At 46.3% G+C, this 20,625-nt stretch overlaps 1 protein-coding gene across 5 annotated transcripts in view; it reads right to left on the bottom strand.

Moving 5' to 3' along the window:
• Positions 1 to 1,220: 1,220 nt before the first annotated feature.
• Positions 1,221 to 20,625, bottom strand: part of LOC135906551 (uncharacterized) — a 478,731-nt gene continuing 459,326 nt past the window's right edge. For 3 of the 5 annotated variants that reach the window (XM_070524924.1, XM_070524923.1, XM_065437999.1), the window contains exons 3-9: positions 17,742 to 18,149; positions 16,633 to 16,689; positions 12,516 to 12,926; positions 10,671 to 10,784; positions 6,155 to 6,258; positions 3,204 to 3,424; positions 1,221 to 1,440 (exon numbers count right to left, since the gene is read on the bottom strand). In XM_070524924.1, coding sequence (XP_070381025.1) covers positions 1,329 to 1,440; positions 3,204 to 3,424; positions 6,155 to 6,258; positions 10,671 to 10,784; positions 12,516 to 12,926; positions 16,633 to 16,689; positions 17,742 to 18,138 — 1,416 coding nt within the window. In that variant the 5' untranslated portion in view covers positions 18,139 to 18,149 and the 3' untranslated portion in view covers positions 1,221 to 1,328. Of the gene's footprint in view, positions 1,441 to 3,203; positions 3,425 to 6,154; positions 6,259 to 10,670; positions 10,785 to 12,515; positions 12,927 to 16,632; positions 16,690 to 17,741; positions 18,150 to 19,334; positions 19,457 to 20,625 lie in introns of those variants that run through there. The other 2 variants (XM_065438001.1, XM_065438002.1) reach the window with 2 other exon arrangements.

The following is a 20,625-nucleotide window of genomic DNA, read 5'->3' as shown; positions in this document are numbered from 1 at the left end:
TGCGGACAGACGTATAAATAGGCACTTCTGCTACGCTGTATGACAAGTCTTTGAAAAATCTTAATCAAAGAAAACATTTGCAGTTTATAGACGTGCTGTTTCATGGAAATCAAGACTGAGTCAGTAAACAATCTGCAGCTACATTTAAAACTTTACTGTATGCAGTAATTATCATGGAAACCGTTCACCTGCCTAAAATGCGGCCACAAACCCACCCAGACGATATGATACGGCTATTTCTGAGTAGGTAATTGCACGTTCTCTAGCGTACCTTGTTTGTCTCTTTTTGTACGTTGTGTTTTTTTTTCGTTCCATGTTGACGTATGGAAACTCGCAGGCGTGGAATAATTCTCACTTGTAAGGACAGCATTTCTATTTGTCCTTTTAATAGTGTGTCGTTCTACTTCCTGGATTCACGCTATTTGCTAAAACAAGATATCAGTTCGATTCTAAATAGCCCCTTCCATTGCTCCATGGAGAACTGTGGACGCCGAAATGGTTCATCATAGAGCAGTGATTAAACCAACTATATTTAAAATTTGTCACAGACGATTCGAAAAATTTCTGAGTGTATCTGCCGTGCAAGTTGCAACAATATGTGCAAAGTTTTTATGTAAAAATAGTTGGGCCAGAGGCTTCTCGATATTTTCTTTAGGTGTCAATCAGCATGCCATCATGCAGTGGGTTCATCACTTTCATTTTTTTTTTCCTTTTTCACAGGGAAAGTTGTTTCAATTGGCTGGATGGTTGTTTTCCAAGTGTGCTCTACAACGAATATTCGATGCTCACGTGGCCAACGTTTCTGTACAAAGTTCTCGCTTCGAGTCTACATTCTGTAAACTTGACACAGCTCACTGAAAAATTTGAAATCTCTTAATCGGTTCTGCAGCGATAAGGTTTTCAAGATTCCTGATATGTAAAACGAAACTAAACTTTCCATGGGCATAACTGATTGGTGCCTCACAGGTATAGGAAAAATTTTATATTTTATTTTAGATTTTATATGTCTTGTAGAGGTGAGCATTTTTTAATGTGCGTTTACGCCTGCGTGTATATCTGCCTGGTTCCGCTGCCTGTCGTGCTCTGTCACTCAAGCCCAATGAGGCTTCGGCAGGCCGGATTTTTGTACATTTCTTTTAATACTTGGCGCAATAAAGTATTATTATATTATTATCTGCGAAAGACGAATGACGCAGGAAAAAGCACCGACGAGTTCGGGCGCCACTGTACAATAAGATGTAATACTATCCTGTAATAAAAGATACGGAAGAGCAAATGCGTATTCTTCGACCACGGTGCTCCCGGCGATGGCAACTAGCTTCTTGCTGCTACGGCAATTGGTCAGCCACCATATCTGACCTCGTCGCTAAACTGACGAGAGCCCGGGATATGTCAAGCAGCGTCTGTTGTTTCCATGTCCAAAACGCCTTTGGGTACAGCCTGGGTAACAGTGACAAAAGACAAGGCATGGGTGGTGAGGATACGGTGTGGTTGACGTCCTAGCTCTATGATAATGTGACAGGACAGCGTAGCCTAGCCACTGCGCCTAACTTCTATAGTCATGAGTGGCGAACGAGTGCATTTATGTCCTCAAAATTTGCATACGTCTTTAATAATCTAGTCAGAAGTCAAGTCAGAAGGTTTGACCAACAAATTTAGAACATGTAGCATGCATATTCAGGCCACAGCGGCCCAGGCACTCATAGTTTCGAAAATAACTGATTGCGACTTGCGACCTCTTCAGAGATGATGTGTGATGTGATGAAGACAAGCAGATGATTTGTTGGAAGCAGACGCACTGGTTAATATTGAGTTGAAGGCCTTGCGATGAAGAAGACCAGCAGAAGTGATGGTGAGAAACATGTCGGACTTATACTCAGAAGTTGTGGTAGACATATTAAAGTACACCGTTGTTTTGCAATACTCTCACTACTAAATTGATTACTAATCGTGTTTTAGTTAGCGCAGGGATAGGCTTACATTCAGCTCTATGTTCAATATTATTTCCTCGTTGCCAGTGATCAGAATATTCAGAAGTAAGCTGAGTCTCCATGTGGGCCGTGACATAAACGAGTAGCGCCGCTGAAGATTTATTTGGACAATTTTTATCTGAATGTGTGCTGAAATTTTATGCTGAAAAAGCAGGAACAACTGGGGACTTTAGCTTCGTTTACATGTGCTCTACGCGACAGTGTCGAGTCAGAAATCGAGCAGGCGCGGCGCGACTCGACTGCGTTTTCATTCATTTTGCCAAACGGGTAGGGCGGGTAAGCCCAACTCCTGCAGTTGGGTTCACCCAACCTAGTCCCAAACGGGTAGGGTGGGTAAGCCCAACTCCTGCAGTTGGGTTCACCCAACCCAGTCGCCCCGACATTCTCTCTGTCCGACCTGCTAACGCTTACATGAACACGACAGCAGGTTTTTAAACCGACAAACCCATTTGACTCGCCTTTGTCGGGTTCTCTTAAACGTAGCTCTAATACGCGCAGATCGAAAGAGGAGGCACGCGACAAAGCAAAGGACAGTGGTATGGACGGGCGTGTACTCGTGTTATCTGTACTCAAAGTATCTGCCGCCTCTTTATACTCTCGATTCATCAAGGCCGGTGTTATACAAGTGCAGAAATCGGGCTTCTCGTTCGATACATGAATCATGTTTCGCGATCAAGACTCCGGTTCTGCTGTTGACATAAGGACAACGTATTAATTTTCATTGAAAACTTGAAGAAACGAACAAAAAGTAGGCAGTTCATGCAGAGGCGTGTTGTTAGCGTACCTTGCCCTCAACCAGTAGTTGAGTACTAAGCGAGTAGGGACAAATTCATGACGTACAGCGCAATCCTTCAGCTGAATGATTTGGACAGTCTGTTCTCCTTTAGAGTTTCTTTTGTGCAAACATGTATATTTAATGAGCACATGTTTCCAATAAGCCTTCACTGCAAAGATTGCGCTGCAAGTCATCAGTCCACCACTTTCTCCTCACCTTGTTTCATGACATTCAAGTACGCACTCCTACATGCAGATTCGCCACTTGTTAACCGCGAGTGCTTATGCAGACAGGCGAAGTGGGGGTGGTTTAAGTTATAGCATCCACGCTCTTAACTCTGGTAAATGCGTTTAGGTCGCGCTAACAAAAATGCAAACCTGCACTTTGTTACATGTTATACACTTAGTGACCGGCAGCCAAGACACCTCATCACCTACCATAGGAAGAATGAAGCTGCGGACAACCACACGATGCTATGGAAGGCGAAGGCGATTCCCAGTGGCACGGTCAGCAGCCAGGACATGTTGGTTGTACGATGGGCGTATTCCAGCCAGAAGAACGTTAGCGACATCGCTAGGCCGATGGTGAAGATCAAGCCGCACAGGAATGAGAGGTGGTTTTCTAAGTTATTGCTGTCTCTGAACCAGTTGAACAGGACCTGTGTGAATGAATGAATGAATGAATGAATGAATGAATGAATGAATGAATGAATGAATGAATGAATGAATGAATGAATGAATGAATGAATGAAATAATTATTTGATTATATGTATCGCAAGCACAGGATTAATTTCTAAGCAGGAAGTCAGAAGGCGCTAACGTCAGTACATTACGGCACAACAGGGGATATGGAATTATCAGGGGAGGCCAGATTTGGCAACGTAAAAGCGCTATCAACGTTGATGTCCAATCAACACGATAATAAATAAAGTAGTCCCTAGCGGAAGGTTATATGTGACCTATTAGCTAAAAATTTGGCACATAAAGGTGGACGTGCTGACACGGCCACAAGTCCAGGTAAACGCACAACACAAACGTCGAACATTAACTGAAAGTTTGTACAGTGGCGCAAAGGAAGGAAGACTCATAACTTATCTATGCATTTCATCTGCAGACGATTACCCTGTGTTTTGTTCTGCAGATTAGTTTGACAATGCGATTTCTTCTGTAACTGAAGATTTCAAAGTAGAAAGTGAGTGGTTCAGGTTCGCTAAAGAATTGCCTGTGCACACAAACAATACCTTGGCGTCTCGGTATAACCATGCGTGTTGGCAATGCTGTTCGAGGTCATCGAAACCGTTTCTAAAATTTTCGCGCAAGCACTCTAAAGTTGTAAAAAAATGTCCATGCCCTGCCTTGAACTACTCTCTCTCTCTCTCTCGCAAAGTCCTGTGTGCCCAAAAGGAGCGTTAGCGTTAACCCGCTTACGTGTTTAATAAACGCAGGTTACCATTGAGTTGCAGTAGTGACTATTTCGGAACGCTTGAAGAAGTTCGTTATTTATTCGAGTTCGCAGATTGTTGCGGAAGCGTCGACAATATTGACAAGAGGGTTCGTGAGTGTTCCCTACATACGAACCATGTCGCACAGGCTTAAGAAACTAGGGAACAGATATGGTGTTACCATTGCGTTGACGGCTGCCAAAAGGTTAGGGAGGTTATTCGTCGCCATGCAGAGAAAGAAAGAACAGGTGAATGGCAAAAGAATGCCCGACAGGTGAGTGTACGTGTGTGTTATGTAGAACACACCAACAAGGTTCGGAGTGTCGGCACGCCTTACTTTTTCTAACGTTTCCTAATAATGTGTCCTATCAGCAAAAGAAAAAAAAAAGCCAATGAAGCGAGTGGAAGCATATGAAAAAAGTTAACCATATTTTTTTTCACTGTGGATACAGAAATACGCAATAAAAGGAAAATGAAAGCACGCGTAAATACAGCTTACCGTGGATGAGAGCAGAACGTACATATTCCCCATTACGCGTGCGTTGCTTCAATTACCATTATTAGTTACCGTAGCTGTATTCCTATCTCAACCTTTTTTTCACCATTTGTGAGTGCGCGACACATTAGCATTGGGAGTATCAGCGATCTCTACCCACGGCTTTGGCGGTGGATACGGAACGCCTCTTCAAACGCAGGCGACGCGTACCGTTTAAACCGAAATATTGATCGAGATTTCCTCCCGCAAGAAAACAAGAAGGAGAAGAAGAAGAAGAAACAAGATAAAACAAAGCAAAACAAAAATCTGAAGTCGTACTTAGTCTTACATAGAGGTCTTTAGCACATTCTGAGTCTTCGTCTTGCCAACTAAACTATAGGTTGACCTATATTTTGGTTGATGCGGTAGCAGATGAACTTCGGAGGACGCAACCGGGTAAGAAACCTTTTTATGCTGCGTCGTGGCGTCGAAGCTCGCCATGCATGGCGCTGGCTAACATTCCGAGGGCTAAAGTTGTATACACATACACAAGTACCTAAGAATGTGGACGGAATGGCGGCCGCCTTGCTAGCTCAATGACAAAGCACTGCAGGCGTAAGGCTAAAAATGTTGGGTTCGGCTACAACCTGCGGCAGGTCGTGTTTTCGTTCACTTGCGTTTCTCTTTTAATTATTCCTTCTACATCTCAAATAACCATAACAGTTAATTTACCATTTACATTACCTGGCTTCGTTTGTCAGCTTCCCTCACGTACCTACAATGATTTAGTACCTCGATTTCTTTTATCCTTCTCGCTCAAAAAAATACATTTGAATGTGGCAATCAAAAGTTAATAAACATAGAAGCAAGGAAAAGTTATTCACTTCTTGAAGGCACTCACTCCAGCATCAGGAATTTTTAGCCCATAAACGCAGTCATTTATTTCAGAACACCTTAGTCTGCAAACACACGGCTCAAAAGTGCGGTAAAATGAGACAGCCTCATGTAAACAACGGGACAGTTAAGATTGACGTCACCGTTGATTAGCTGATGACAGTTGGTGAGTTGCTGTTGAAATTGGCGCACTAGCTTTTTCAGATATTCCTGACATTGGCATCATCTGCAGATGGTCAGCGAATCTCTGCTTAATGAGGAATGATTACGAAGAAATATAAATACAGAAAAACCGCTCCGAGTTCTGATTGTAAGCTTTTTCTGGTAATGCACGGAATTCAAACATGCGAAAGAAAAAAGAAGGATGATATCAGTTACGTCACTAACAGTCCTTCAGTGTTTCCGTGTCGGAGCCAGTTTAACAACAATACGTTTGACCTCTATTTATTTCGTTCAGAATCTAAATTTCGTTCTTCTAAATTTCGTTTCAGAATTTCAACACAATTTTCGGAACAATCATCTAGCTGTCTAGCGCGATACTTTCACCCTTTTCAAATGTTTGTCGATATTGCCGTACCTGCCGTCGATCTAGGTTGACGTCGAAGTGGTAGCGACAGACTTCGCAAGGATAGATCCTCCCGGTGCACGCTATTTGCATGTCGCTGCTGGTTCGGCCAAATCCTGGGGCAGAAAATTGCGAGAGCACAAAGGAATGCTTCCTTGGAGGCCTTTTTCCGATGAATAGGAAAAGTGTCCCGTTAAGCTTTAAAAACCTAAATTTCGTCTGCACTGAAATATAAGCTAACACAATAGTGCTAGTTTCTTGAAATATACACAACAGTACGTGTTCAATGCGAATTATGTTAAACTTCTCAATCATACCCGTCGTAGTAAACGTGCGCGGAATATTTGCTCGATTGACGAATCGGAAATGTTCTGCGCATGAAGTTATTCTAGTTTGTACGGTTTGCATCCGGCGTTGTCCCATTTATGCCGAGGCAACTCCTCTGATACGTTTAGTGCATATACCAAAAGAACCTTATCATCTCAGGAGACCTATAGAAATGTTTAGGCGGGGTCGTTGGGGGAATCTTGCCGAACAACAGATGACCTCGTTGTAGAACATCCGCCGCCTCTATGGCAGGTAAACTATAGGTGACCAACGGACACCTAGTGGTAATATATTGTTGCGATGGGGTGCGTTTATTCAAAGATGAATGGATAGAAAGGGGAGAAGGGTTGCCGTGCTGGCATCGAGCCGCTCCAAAGAAAAGCGCACTTCGTCCTCCTCTTCTTCGGTACTCACTGTCATTTTAGCGCAACATTCCTCCCTTGGCAGACGAAGCCCCCTGTGCGAGTAACTGTTACGTGCACTCGGACTCACGGGATGACAGCGCTTCAAGCGGGCGAAGTGAATAAGCTGCGTCTTCATAGAACGGTAGCCACAAGACATGAGACTAGCAATGGAATCGGTGACGTCACTTAGGCTATAAATGATGACGAAAGGCCCGGTCTTACGAACCAGAATTTTTTTGGCACAGCCCGCGCTTTCGAAGCGGGGTCCAAAGCCACACTATGTCGTCTTTGTCGTACGACACGTTCTTATGCTGTGTACCGTAGCGAGTCTTGAAGGGGTCCTGGGACGCCAGCGTGCGGAGCTGGGCTATACGACGTGCTTCCACAGTGCGGCAGAGAGTCCGGGCGGAAGAAGAGTCCGCATAAGGAGTAAAAGCCAGAATGGTGTCAAAGAAGCTGCTGGGTGGTCTAATATTAAGAACATAGAACGGGATGCAGCCGGTGCACGCGGTATCATGCTCTGCAGTATTTTATGCGTTTGTCATAAAAGGCAAGATATCATCCCAACTTCTGTGCCTGGAAATTGACATACATCGAAAGCATGTTGGTCAAAGTTTAGTTTGCACGCTCGGCGAGACCATTTGTCTGTGGGTGATACGGGGTCACGTGGTGACACTGGCAAGCACAGAGACGCAACAGCCCCTCGAGTTCGCCGGCCACGAACGGCTGACCAAGGCTTGACGCTTCTCTAACACAGTGACTTGCGGACACGGCAAGCTGCCACTCGAACTCTGGGTAAGGAACATGCCGGTAAGACGGCACCTTCAATGAAGGCAAAAGCACATGAACAGGTAGCAAGTTGATCAACAAGAGGAGATAGGAAAAGCTCGCCGTACCGCAGTCAACAGTGGCACCGCACTGTTGTAGGAAATCGAGGTCAAGAATTAAGTTGTGAGTGGTCAATGACGCAGTATAACGGAGGACAGGAGGAAGCTGGCGACGTCTGCAATCGTGGCCAATGGCATCGCTGTGGTTTCAGCATAACGCGTGAGATGGTCGACGCAGACTATAGTCCAATGGTTGTCGTTTGTTTAGCGTGGGAATGGGCCAAGAAGATCTACTCCAACCATTTAGAAAGCAGATGATGGTTGTGCCACAGAGTGAAGGAGTCCGACTGTAGCAGTATTAGGGCACGCTCAATTGCTGGAACTTGTCACAACTGGCCACATACCTTTCTATATTCACTGGCAGACTAGGCCAGTAGAGTCGGCCCTGAATGCGGTTGCATGTTCCGGTGAAGTCAATGTGACCAGCGGCCACGTCATCGTGCATAGCACGGAGCACGTGTGTTCTCAAATTCTTAGGGACCACTAAGAGGCGGGCCACATCAGTCGCGTAATTTTTTTTTGTATGGCCGGTCATCTTAGGTAACAAAGTCATTGTTACCTGACGGCTGAGCAGTTGAGGCGAACAGGGCATCCAGGATGCGAGCGTTGAACTGCTTTTCCCGGAAGGTGGCCAGGTCACGGATGACTAGCTACGCGGACACGTGGTAAGGTGTTCATAAGTAATGCACGGGGACAGTGGGCTCGCATAGTTGGAACGCGAACTTGGTCAGCGTTCTGCTTGAAATCAAACGGTGAAGCATGCTTGCTAAGGACGCTGACCAAGGCTTGACGCTTCTCTAACACAGTGACTTGCGGACACGGCAAGCTACCACTCGAACTCTGGGTAAGGAACGTGCCGATAAGACGGCATCTTCAATGAAGGTCAAATCCCGGACACAGCGGTCGAATTTCGATGGGGCTCAAATGCGAAAACACCCGTGTACTAAGGTTTAGGAAGCACGTTAAAGAACCCCAGATGGCCCAAGTTATCCGTTGTCCCCCAATACGGCGTGCCTCATAATCAGATTGAGGTTCTGGCACGTAAAACGCCATTATCTACTTTTTAACTTCACGTGTGACCACTCCCGTTATGTCGAATAAACCCTACGGCGCGCCTTAATGCAGATCTGCTTCTGCACGCACTGCGTAAGTTGTCGGCTTGGCAAACTTGCATTGTGCGTATTTTTGAGAAATAGCCGAAACGTACCTTACCGTGCCTTGAACTTGGATTTATCCCGTTTGCCCGCAACCACGGTGGTATCCTCACGTCACACCCTCCTCCGCCCCCCCCCCCATCCCCGCCATCCACTGTTCCTGTGTAAAAACTGCGAGCGGAGAGTGGCAAAACTATTGTTGACTCGTTTCGCGATTGCCGTCGGCGCTACCCATTCTCTGTCTCCTCTCCCCCTTCCGCTGTATCATTCTAACTTTCCTCTGGACTTGCACGTCAGTACAAAAGTAGCAGCTACGAGCCGTGCAATGCTTTTGCGAGGGGTCACGATAATTCATCGGGTTCGTAGGCGAAGTGCCCCTCATACTCTGGGGCGATCTCATAGTCATCGTACGACGGGCACCTGAAGCGCGTTGCATCTTATTCGTCGTCGCCCATGGGCTCCCGTGACGGCGTCTGCAGGTCCAACATGATCGAGAGTAGCAGGGCTCAGTGATCGGAGTAATGTGTCGTTACGTAGCTTCCTTCGTGCACCAGTTACATCATGCACCATCTGGTTAATCACCCACCAGGCAGAGCCCAATCACGTGCATGGCCCCGGAGATATTCACCCTGTCACCTGTTGCAACGGTGGCGCAATGTTACGGTGGCGCAATGCAACAGTGGCACAGTGGTTTGCGCGCCCGGCTATGGAGCGACAGCAGGGGCGGGTGGGGCAGAGGATCGAATCGTCACCGTGTGCACTTTGTTATTTATATGAAGATGACGTAATTTGCGTGCCGTTTTTTCTGTCACGGCTTTCTGGTGATGAAGGTAATGCTCTCGCATAAAAGCAGTAGTTACCAAATTTTTCTGTAAGTGCTCAGAGATAAAAAATCTGGAGTATGCAAACTATATGCGTTGTTCCTGGAGTAAAACTTTTCTAGAAGGTAGAAAAATAAAAATAATATTCAGACTTGGTGGCATGAATATTTGTGGCGCCCATGTTGTAAGGGAAAGACATGCGCTCGCAGATGTGAGAACGGGCAGGCGCATATTGTGCAAGGACTGTTTGTTTTGTCTGCGTGAAACGGGTGCCTGGTTGCGTTAACCTTGCATTATATAGGAACTTGAAACACTGGTTGTACCGTTAGGAAACATCCATTAACCGTTTTATACTGAATTATCATGCCGAATCGGTTTCTCTGTGTAAGGAAGCTGGCCTAGTAATGCCCCAGAACTGACGTTGGTGCTTTCGCCTGCATTGTACTGTACTTGTACGGCAATCTACCATAGTGTACAGTATTGTGCAGTAATGAGTAAAGAAATTTGCAATGGCGGTGCGATCAGACTGCCAGTAAATCTTGTGCGGAACGTTGGTATGCATGGGTGTCATGGATTCAGTAAAAACTCCAGGCGATGAGCAAGATTTAACACATACGCAGCGTACACGTCGTCGACACGCAATGGGTTGAAAGTAAGTCACTGCTGAAAAAAAAGGACATAGCATTTCATATTGTTTGGGTTTCTTTTTAAAGCCGGGACTCTGAGTATTCCATTTCATATCTCTAGTCAGTGTTTTTCAAATATTATTATTGCATTCAATTCAAAACTATACGCGATTCGAACGCCAGTATTAATAAAATGCGTGACAAAGCTTGTGGTGTTGCTGTACATTGTTCTTGTTGCTATCTCGCAGTGTCCTTCATGGCAAGCAGCATCACTCCTGTTGAAAAGTTATGATTAAATGTTGTACTCACCCCCACCTCCTGCCTCTTGTTCTTCAGGTCTTGGTTGTTCGTTTGAAGCTCTCCATGGTGCTTCTTGCAGCCTTAAAACCTCCCTTTCCACATCGCTTTGACGCTGGAAGAATTCTGAGTGAAAAATAAAAAAAGACAAGTTGAAGTAAGAATTCACGTTTAGTAAAAACATGGTTAACTTTTACCAAAAACCAAGAGAGAGAGAGAGAGAGAATAAACATTTTTATTCGGTGAATGAAGCTTTGGAGAGGCGTCCTCATTCCAGAATGCCTTGAGCTCGGGCCAAAAACCAAAGCTAGCACCGGTAGATAGAAGCAAAAACAAGGATTTTGGGAGGTATCTCCTGATGAATAAGGTTCAATCGAAGACCACCCGAAATGAAACAGCAAGAGAACGACAGCTCATTTTATAATAAAATAGAGGCCACACAATTATTTGATTTTAGAATACTGCTTGCGCTCAGTATCAGCAAGTATCAATCGATAACGACTGCCGCGTGAATAGATGCTTCAGGTGCAAACAAAATCAGGACGGAAGAGCACGCCGCAGGAAGACTGGAGTCTTCTTCGCGATCACATTCGTCAAATGAGGGACGGCGCCGCAGTCAAAGCTTTGAGAAGGGCACTTCCCTTCGCCAGCGCAGCGTCTATTCGCTATGCGTAGCTCACATGGTTTGCTCTGTTTCCTGAAATGTACTACATTTTGGTTGTCTCATTCTCGGAACTTTGAGATGTGCCACGGTGGCCCAATGGGTATAGAGTGCCTAGATATGCATGCACGTGTGTTCCACTTCTTTGCACACTAGCTCTCGTCATCTTTTTTTTTTTTTATCGGCAAGCATCGCACATCGCCTTCGTGCTCCTGACATTGCGACGACCAGGTACCACACTGCCCACCGGCCTCATTCGGCGTTTGCATTCCGGCTCAACTTGCCAGCGGTGACACCCATAAGGAAAAAAGCATTGCATGGAATTAAGGTTCTCACTTGGGCAGTTCGTAAACGAAAGAATTGCCTGAGACAACGCTTTGCGTGGGATGAGAACGAGGAAAATTGTACGCATTGCCGTTCATTGAGTAGGAGTTAACGACCAGCTTCGCGAAGTTTCGCTACGTAGTTTCCAACACAGACTTTGAATCTGCACATCTTTGTGCAAAGTTAAACTGAGGCAGTTGAAATTGATTCAGCCATTGCTTAAAATTAGAAGAATCTTTAATAGCCATTGTACTGGAATAAAGCCGGATGGTATGGCGAGGTAATAGTTTCTCTTAAAGGGACGCTAAAAATGCGTGTTAGGTTCCTTTTAGCGAATTTTGCTTCCGCAACAGCAAGCGGGCCATTCTTTTGGTGAGCATAGTATTAGCAAGCCAGCAAAGACGTGAAGAAGAAAGGGGGATGGCGATGCAGCACTGTCATTCCCGCACCATCCGGCCTGTGACGTCACGAAATTTAGGAGCATCTACTTTGCTTTCAGGAAGTATATTTTTTTCTTCACCGGAACTGAACTGTATTGCAGTCTAAAGGGAGCAACGATACAATCTATGAATCTTAGATTCATTTTTGTGCAAAGAAAAACACGAATACCAGACTGTGCTTTGAGATTCCCAACGTCACACTGACGTACTACTCGTGTACGAAATACATGAGGCACGAAATTCAGAAAAAGAAAAGAAGGAAAGACGAGTGCGGCCAGCATTTTTTCAGGTAATAATCAATCCTTTTCTGCAAGATGAACAAAAAAAAACGTTGAAATAGAACTTTACTCGTACAGTCCGATTTGTTGTTACTCTCTACTTTCCCACTAAATCAGCGGGTACGGGAAAAAACTGCGTATTAGTCGAACTTACTGCGCTGCATCACCCACGCGAAGTACGCGTGTCGGTTTGCACTGCTAGCTTCCGTAGCAGTAGCCGCGGCAGAAGGCGCAGGAGCAACTGCAGCCCGAGTCGTAGACGAAGCAGCGCGCGCTGCCAAATCCAAAGTCGTAGCCGTGACGGCGGGCGGATGCGCTTTTGGATCAACGTGCAACTCCGCAGTCAGGTTTGGAAGCGGAGCTGGAGCCAATGTCGAGGCCGCGGCTGCCGAGGCAGTCGATTCCGCATCCCGAAGACTAGCCAGCAAGGGAAACGCCGAGTCGACGGACCGGATTCGAGTCAAACTGGGCGCCTCAGCGGCTGGCGTGGCGGGCTGACCTTTCACGCCGCCAGCCGTCGGCCGCTCCGTGCTCTTGGCTTTGTGTTGGTCCATGTTCGTCTGCACTGTTGACAACATGTCCACAAGTAAGCCCGGAGATTCGAAACAGGTAGTCGTCTGGCAAAGCTCCAAACACAGGGAAAATTCCCCGGCAGAAATTATGTTGAAAAGAACGAGATATTTTTATTGAGTAAAATGGAAACTACGCGGCGCTATGTAGAAACTGCACAAATACGGACTAGAACACTTTTTAAAAAATTAAATTATGGGGTTTTACGTGCCAAAACCACTTTATGATTATGAGGCGCGCCATAGTGCAGGACTCCCGAAATTTTGACCACCTAGGGTTCTTTAACGTGCACCTGAATCTAAGTACACGGGTGTTTTCGCATTTCGCCCTCATCGAAAAGCAGCCGCCATGGCCGGGACTCGATCCCGCGACCTAGTGTTCAGCAGCCCAACACAATAGCCACTGAGCAACCACGGCGGGTCGCACGAGAACACTTACTATATCCTAAATAAGCTATTCCTGCAAAGGGCCAAATGTAAGTGTTAGATGTAGTATTTTAGGACAGGAACAAAACCGGTTGTCAGCTCTGAAATGAAATCCGGTGTTACATTTTATATTGTTGATATACAACAGACGCATAAGAGGCATGATGCAAAGAAGATGAAGACGGGCATCTGGGCTTGGTACGATTAGATTTCCATCTTGGTCTCTGGCTGCGCCAATTTTGTAAATACGTTGCAATGAGTTCCTTTGGGTCTCTGCGCACGTAACGTTTTGGTCAAAGTTTACAAAAACGCAAGACAACGAGCCGACCATATTTCCATCTCTGAGCTGAGTTTAACTTGCGGAATTCTCGCTGGAGTAGTGATTCACGCACATCGCGCTGAGAATTCTTTGTCGATGACGCCGCTTCGGAGACTGATATACACTAGTTTTCCGAGCTCGAATCGCATAGTACCGGATTGACACCGTGGCCATTTTTCTTTTAGTTAGATGAAAATGACGTTGTTTGTGTGCCGTTTTTCTGCCGTGGCTTTCCGCCACGAATTTTATGTCGCAGCTTTCTGAAATCGGCGGGGCAGCAAAATGAGCCAGGTGGTGCTGTCGCATTAAAAATAATAATGAACGATTTTTAGTTTAAATACCGAGTGATGAAAGTATGGAGTAAGCAAAATATACATGTTGGTCCTTGCGTACAGATTTTCGAAGTTGGGCACGACAGAAAAAGGAAAAATAATATGTAGATTTGGTGGCATGCATATTGTCAATTCGGCTTCGATGAACTTCGGTTTCTCGGACACGTTATCAGTGCTAAAGGCGTTCGACCAGATCCCGAAAAGACAGCAGCTGTTGCGAGGTTCCCGACACCCACAGACAAAAAGTCGGTGCGCCGTTTCTTGGGTTTATGCGCATACTACAGAAGATTTGTAGAAAACTTTTCAAACATTGCTGAGCCTCTTACAATACTGACAAGAGAACATCAACCTTTCATGTGGAAAAGCGAACAACAAGACGCCTTTGACGAGTTAAGGAAACGCCTGCAAGCTTCTCCCATCCTTGCCCATTTTGATGAGACAGCCGACACTGAAGTTCATACCGATGCGAGTAACGTCGGCCTCGGTGCCATACTTGTGCAGTGGAATAACGGCCAGGAGAAAGTAATTGCTTATGCCAGCCGTAAGCTCTCGAAAGCAGAGGCTAACTACTCCGCAACCGAGAAAGAGTGCCTTGCAGTCATATGGGCAATATGTAAATTTCGGCCCTACCTCTATGGTAGACCATTCCGAGCAGTCAGCGATCACCATTCGCTTTGCTGGCTGGCGAATCTCAAGGATCCATCCGGACGACTAGCAAGATGGAGCCTTAGGCTTCAAGAGTATGACATTACTGTCGTATACCGATCCGGGAGGAAACACAGCGATGCCGACTGCTTGTCACGCGCACCCGTCGAGACACCTGTGTCAGAAGAAGAGGATTTCCCGTTCCTTGGCATTGTTGACGCGTCACAAATTGCTCAACAACAACGAGATGACCCGGAATTGCTTCCACTTATACAGCGCCTGGAGGGACTCGACGTTCAACTGCCGCGTATTTTCTCTAGGGGGCTATCCTCGTTCTGTCTGCGAGGACGTGTACTCTACAAGAGAAACTTCGAGAACAGCGAGACAAAGTTTTTACTTGTCGTACCCACCTCTATGCGAGAAGAAATTTTGCATGCCTGTCACGATGAGCCGACGTCTGGACACATGGGTGTGAGCCGTACAGTCGCCAGGATTCGTCTGAAATACTACTGGCCCAAGTTATTAGCATCAGTGCAGCACTACGTCAAGACTTGTCGCGAGTGCCAAAGGCGCAAGACCCCATCCGTAAAACCGGCCGGCCTCCTCCAGCCAATAGAACCACCAAAAGCCCCATTCCAACAAGTCGGTATGGACCTCCTTGGACCCTTCCCAACATCATCTTTAGGCAAAAAATGGATAGTTGTGGCCACGGACTATCTGACCCGTTACGCAGAAACTGATTCCCTGTACAATGCAACGGCTGTCGAAGTTGCAAAATTCTTTGTCCACAATATCGTGCTCAGGCATGGCGCTCCCACAGTTGTTATTACCGATCGTGGAACGGCCTTTACTGCGGACCTAATGAAATGCTTGTTGCGAATGACACATACTGATCATAGGAAAACTACGGCGTACCACCCTCAGACAAACGGTTTAACTGAACGCCTTAACAGAACACTGACCGACATGCTTTCGATGTATGTCGACGTTGAACATAGGCTGTGGGACGAAATTTTGCCATACATCACCTTCGCATATAATACGGCCGTTCAGGAAACAACACGAGTCACCCCGTTTCAACTTGTATTCGGCCGAACAGTATCCACAACTTTGGATGCTATGTTGCCGTTAGATGAAGAAACCCATAATTCATCTGACCTGGATGATTTCTTGCAACGAGCCGAGGAGGCACGACAGCTGGCAAGGTACCGAATACGCCGCCAACAACGCATCGACTCCAGCCGGTACAACCAGCGCCGTCGTGAAGCTCATTACCAGCCCGGTGACAAGGTGTGGGTATGGACCCCAGTGCGCCACCGTGGACTGTCTGCAAAGCTTCTATGCAGATACTTCGGCCCTTACGAAATACTTCGTCGTATAAGCGACGTTACTTACGAAGTGAAATCCGCTGGACACGAGAGCCCAAGACGGCGCAACTCCACGGAAGTTGTACATGTTGTCCGCATGAAACCCTACCAGGAGAGGTCATGAACAACAGCAACAACAACAAAAAAAAAAGTGAGCGCCCACAGGAACCCCTACATCCTCTCACGCATCGGGCCGATGCGGTAAGGAGGGGGATAATGCCACGACAAACTTGGTGACATTCAAGTTGCGCGCCCTTTGCACTGGGCACTGTGCACGCCGTACAGTGGCGTTGTTCAGCAACAACAGGCAGCGATATTCGTGGCACGGGCAGCCAGTTGGACCCGGCTCGCATGCGCCACGCGCACGAGGTGTCACGCGAGGAGAAGAGGAAGACGGTTCGAGCCCAGCTTGAGAACACGACTGCCGCGGATTTCTGCACGATCTCAGTGACTTTTACTAGTGGGCACAAGTTCGCCTTTAATAAATATCCTTGTTTTACTAACATCGTTACAATATCATTGGTGCGAATAGTACGAAAGAAAGCAGTGCCGTTGCAAATGTGGGTACGGATATGTGCCTATTGTGCAAGGAGTGTTTGTTTTAACTACTTACAGCAAGCGCGGCGCCCTTTCTTTTTGCATTCCTTAGGCTCTTGAGACAGTAGTTGTCCTGTAGGGAAACATCCAATAACCATTATGGACTTAATTATGATGCCGAATCGGTTTCTCACTTCAAGGAAGCTGGCCTAGCAATGCACCAGATTTCACGCTCGTACCTTCGCGTGCATTCCACTGTATTTTTACAGCACTGTACAATAATGTACAGTACTGTGACAACACTGTGCCCCGGCCTCATTCGGCGTTCGCATTCCGGCTAAGTTTGCCAGCGGTGACACCCATAAGCAATAAAGCATTGCATGGAATTAAGGTTCTCACCTGGGCAGTTCGTAAACGAAAACATTGTGTGAGAGAATGCGTTGCACGGGATGAGAATGAGGACAATTGTACGCATCGCAGTTTATTGTGTAGCCAGCTCACGACCAGCTTCGCTACACACAAAATGCAACATGGACATCGGATCTGCGCATCTTTGTTTCAAGGTAAACTTACGTCATCTAAATTGATTCAGAAGTTCCTGAATAACAATATAATTTCGAATAGCTTTTGCACTTCAACAAATTAGGTTGCATTAGCAAATTGTTATTCTGACGAAGCAAACGAGCCCCTCTTTTCGGGAGCGGTGAATTCGCAAGCAAAGAAATACTCGAATACGCAAGGCGAATGGCGATGGTGCACTGAACCCCCCGCACCAGCTGGCCCGTGTCGTTGCGAAGTTCCACAGTGCCCGCTCTGTCTTCAGTGAAAAATTTCACCGGTAATCAACTGCATTGCAGTCTAAAGGGACCAATGACGCAATCCACAAAGCTTAGATCAATTTTTGTGCGTGAGAAAGGCACAAATCCGCTAGAGTTCCTAGACATCCAAGACGTCACACTGACTTATTTGGGCTCTGGTCAAGGCACGCAATTCACAAGAAAAAAATAAAGGAAATACAAGTGCGGCGAGCACTTTCTCAGCAAATAATCAACTTTTTTCTGCAAAATAAATAAAGAAGAGCGTTGAAAGATAAGTTTGCCAGTACAATCCGATTTGCTGTTACTCTCTACTTTCCCATCAAACCGGCGAGTGCGGGACAAAAAACTACGCATTTATCGGACTTACTGCGCTTCGTCTTCCGCGCAGAGGACGCACGTTGGCTTTCCCTGCTAGCTTCCGCAGCAGTAGCCGCGGCAGAAGGCGCAGGGGCAACTGCAGGCCGAGTCGTAGACGAAGCGGCGTGCGCTGCCAAATCCACAGTCGTAGCCGTGACCGCAGGCGGATGAGCTGCCGCCGGATCAACGTGCAACTCCGCAATCAGGTTTGGAAGCGGGATTGTCGTCGAGGCCACGTCTGTCGATGCAGCCGATTCCACATCCCGAAAACTAGCTAGCAGTGGCAATTGCGAGTCGACGGACCGGGTTCTGGTCAGACTGGACACCTCAACGGCTGGCGTTGCGGGTTGACCATTCGCGCCACTGGCCGTCGGCCGCTCCGTGTCCTTAGCTTCGTTTTGGTCCATGTTAATCTGCACTGTTGACAACACGTCCACAATAAGCTCGGAGATTCGAAACAGGTACTCGGCTGGCAACTCTGCACTGTTGACAACACGTCCACAAGTAAGCCCGGAGATTCGAAACAGGTAGTCGGCTGGCAAAGCTCCGAACACAGGGAAAATTCGCCGACATAAACTAAGTTTAACAGAACAAGATATCTTTATTGAGCACAATGGAAGCAACGCGGCACAATGTACACTTACAGTGTTAACAGCGCAGACAGACTGAGCGAGGAACAACGGGACACAGCAGTCAAGTACAGCTGGCACTTTATTGGAAGGGGCAACATATATGTAGGCTGAGAGAGCCAATGGGAAAGCTAAGAAAGCCAAACACAATAAATTCGGACTAATCATATCGCCCTCTGCCCTTTACAAAGCGTCATCCAGATATTCAATCCTTTTATGACAGCGTCACTGAAGGCCTGCTTACGCAATTAAGAGTTTAATGAAGCGTAAGAATTTTTTTTTGTTCCCCAGGGTGTTGGAAGGATTGAAATACCACAGAAACCTGTTTAAACAGCTCGCAGTAAGCATGAAGGTCGCAGACAACACAGCCTCTATACTTGCGTGTAACAGATACTGCACACTGAGAAGCAGCAAAAAAAAAAAAGTAGAGTGAGTGCAACTAAAGGCAAACCTGTCTAAAATTCCTTTTTTCAGTTGTCGAATATTAGCTTTGCGAAAGTGAATGTTTCGTTTTTCAGCGTTAAAATAAAGTCGAACCACCGACCGCGATCAGCGGATGCTCGGTACCACACAAATGTCGATCAGAAAAAAAAAACTGGTGTGCGTTTTGCACATGGCAAAATTAAACTAGGGCACAAAGATACACTGATTGCAATGTCAGTCCGGTCGCTTTTGCCTTGGGGCGCAGGTTTACTGGAAAGTGGGTCAGCAGTTTGAAAATACACACCGCAATATACACGCGGATGACAGGACAAGGGCCGCCCACCAGTGACATAACCGTGCGACTCCCTCCGTTTGACTATATCGAAGAATCAAACAGTAAGAAGAATTACGAAAACCATATGGTAGACCACTTGCTGCGGTGGTAGTCAAGTCGCTTGCAACACGCAAAAAATGTATTCGTCCGAAAGTTGATATTAGGAATACGAGTGACATTTCGAGTGAATGGGCGCTTGAGAAATGAAAGAGCTTACACGAACACGTTCGTCGATGTGGACGTAGTTGCTATTACTGGAATTTAGAGGCACACATCCAGCCTTTGGTCATGAACCGACGCTGCTTCCTATCACGTATGTGGCTCCTACCCACTATCGGGGATTGGCCGCGATTTAGTTTGATTTGGTGCCGACGGCTATGGCTCAACCCACTACGGGGTATCAGCCATGAATCGCGCGACGTTAGGTCATGTCTCCCAAAAGATTATCACGTCTTCATTATTTTCGTCCAACACCACGTTTCCATTAGTTAGCATACAGCCAACGTATGAAAACGTTAACGACCAATTTACTGGCACCGTGTAGCTATTTTGTACAAAAAAACACCAATTTTCGTTTTTCTACGCAATATACACACGGAAACGCCACCTGAACCTGTTTCTCGTTTTTTTTGTGTGTGTTACCTTGCTTCATGTTATTCTACTTTGCGCGAAGAGCAACACATATAGTAAGGGAACAAAAAAATAATAAACTCTGCTTGTATCCTGCCACTGAGTAAGACCAATCAGAATGCATTTTACCCCGCACCCCCTTTTCCCCCGACAAAGACATAAATACAGAAAGAAAAAGTGAATTCTTTTCCAGGCCACCGTGTTTAAAAATTACTTGTGCCTCAGGAAGCGCACTCGGATTATACTATATAAGCAGAGCGAAATACGTAAATTTAGGACTAACTTGATAGCTTTCGTATCCACTGTTACCAGTCCATGCGACATCGATGTAGGAGGAGGAGGAGTAGATATTAATGAAGTGAAAGGAGGGAAAGTTGGCCTAGAAAGCGTGTCTCTAGCCGGCTACTCCTCACTGGGGAAAGGGGAAGTGGGAATATAGGGAAAGGTAGGTGGCAGGTGATTATGTTATGGTACAATGAAATACTATATACACGTTGTCCAATAGGCGGATGCGCACTGTAGGCACAATACACGCGAGAGTAATTTTGCCCGCACAAAATGTTATCGCGTAAAGACATTTCGCATTGTCTGCACATCTCACAGGTTCTAGAGACGATCGTCTATACCAGTCTCCCGTAGAAAGCACAAGAGTGACTTCATGGCACGTTGGGCATAGTCAACTCTTCTCCACGCACCTAAATTTTTTTCTTCCGAGAAGGGGCGAGAGTGAGGTGTAATTTTCACTTCTGCGGTGAGATCAGGGACTACTTCGCCTTTGGAGACCATACCCGTAGTGACATGGCATGGCCCTCTGAAGTAATCGCACACATGGCGTACTCTATACGTTCAAATTTCTCTCTCAGATTTCGTTCCGTGAG

Source organism: Dermacentor albipictus, chromosome 9 (genome assembly GCF_038994185.2).
Source record: "Dermacentor albipictus isolate Rhodes 1998 colony chromosome 9, USDA_Dalb.pri_finalv2, whole genome shotgun sequence".
Taxonomy (NCBI): Eukaryota; Metazoa; Arthropoda; class Arachnida; order Ixodida; family Ixodidae; genus Dermacentor; species Dermacentor albipictus.
The sequence above is the reverse complement of the archived record's forward strand: the minus strand, read 5'-3'. Positions and strand labels throughout refer to the sequence as shown.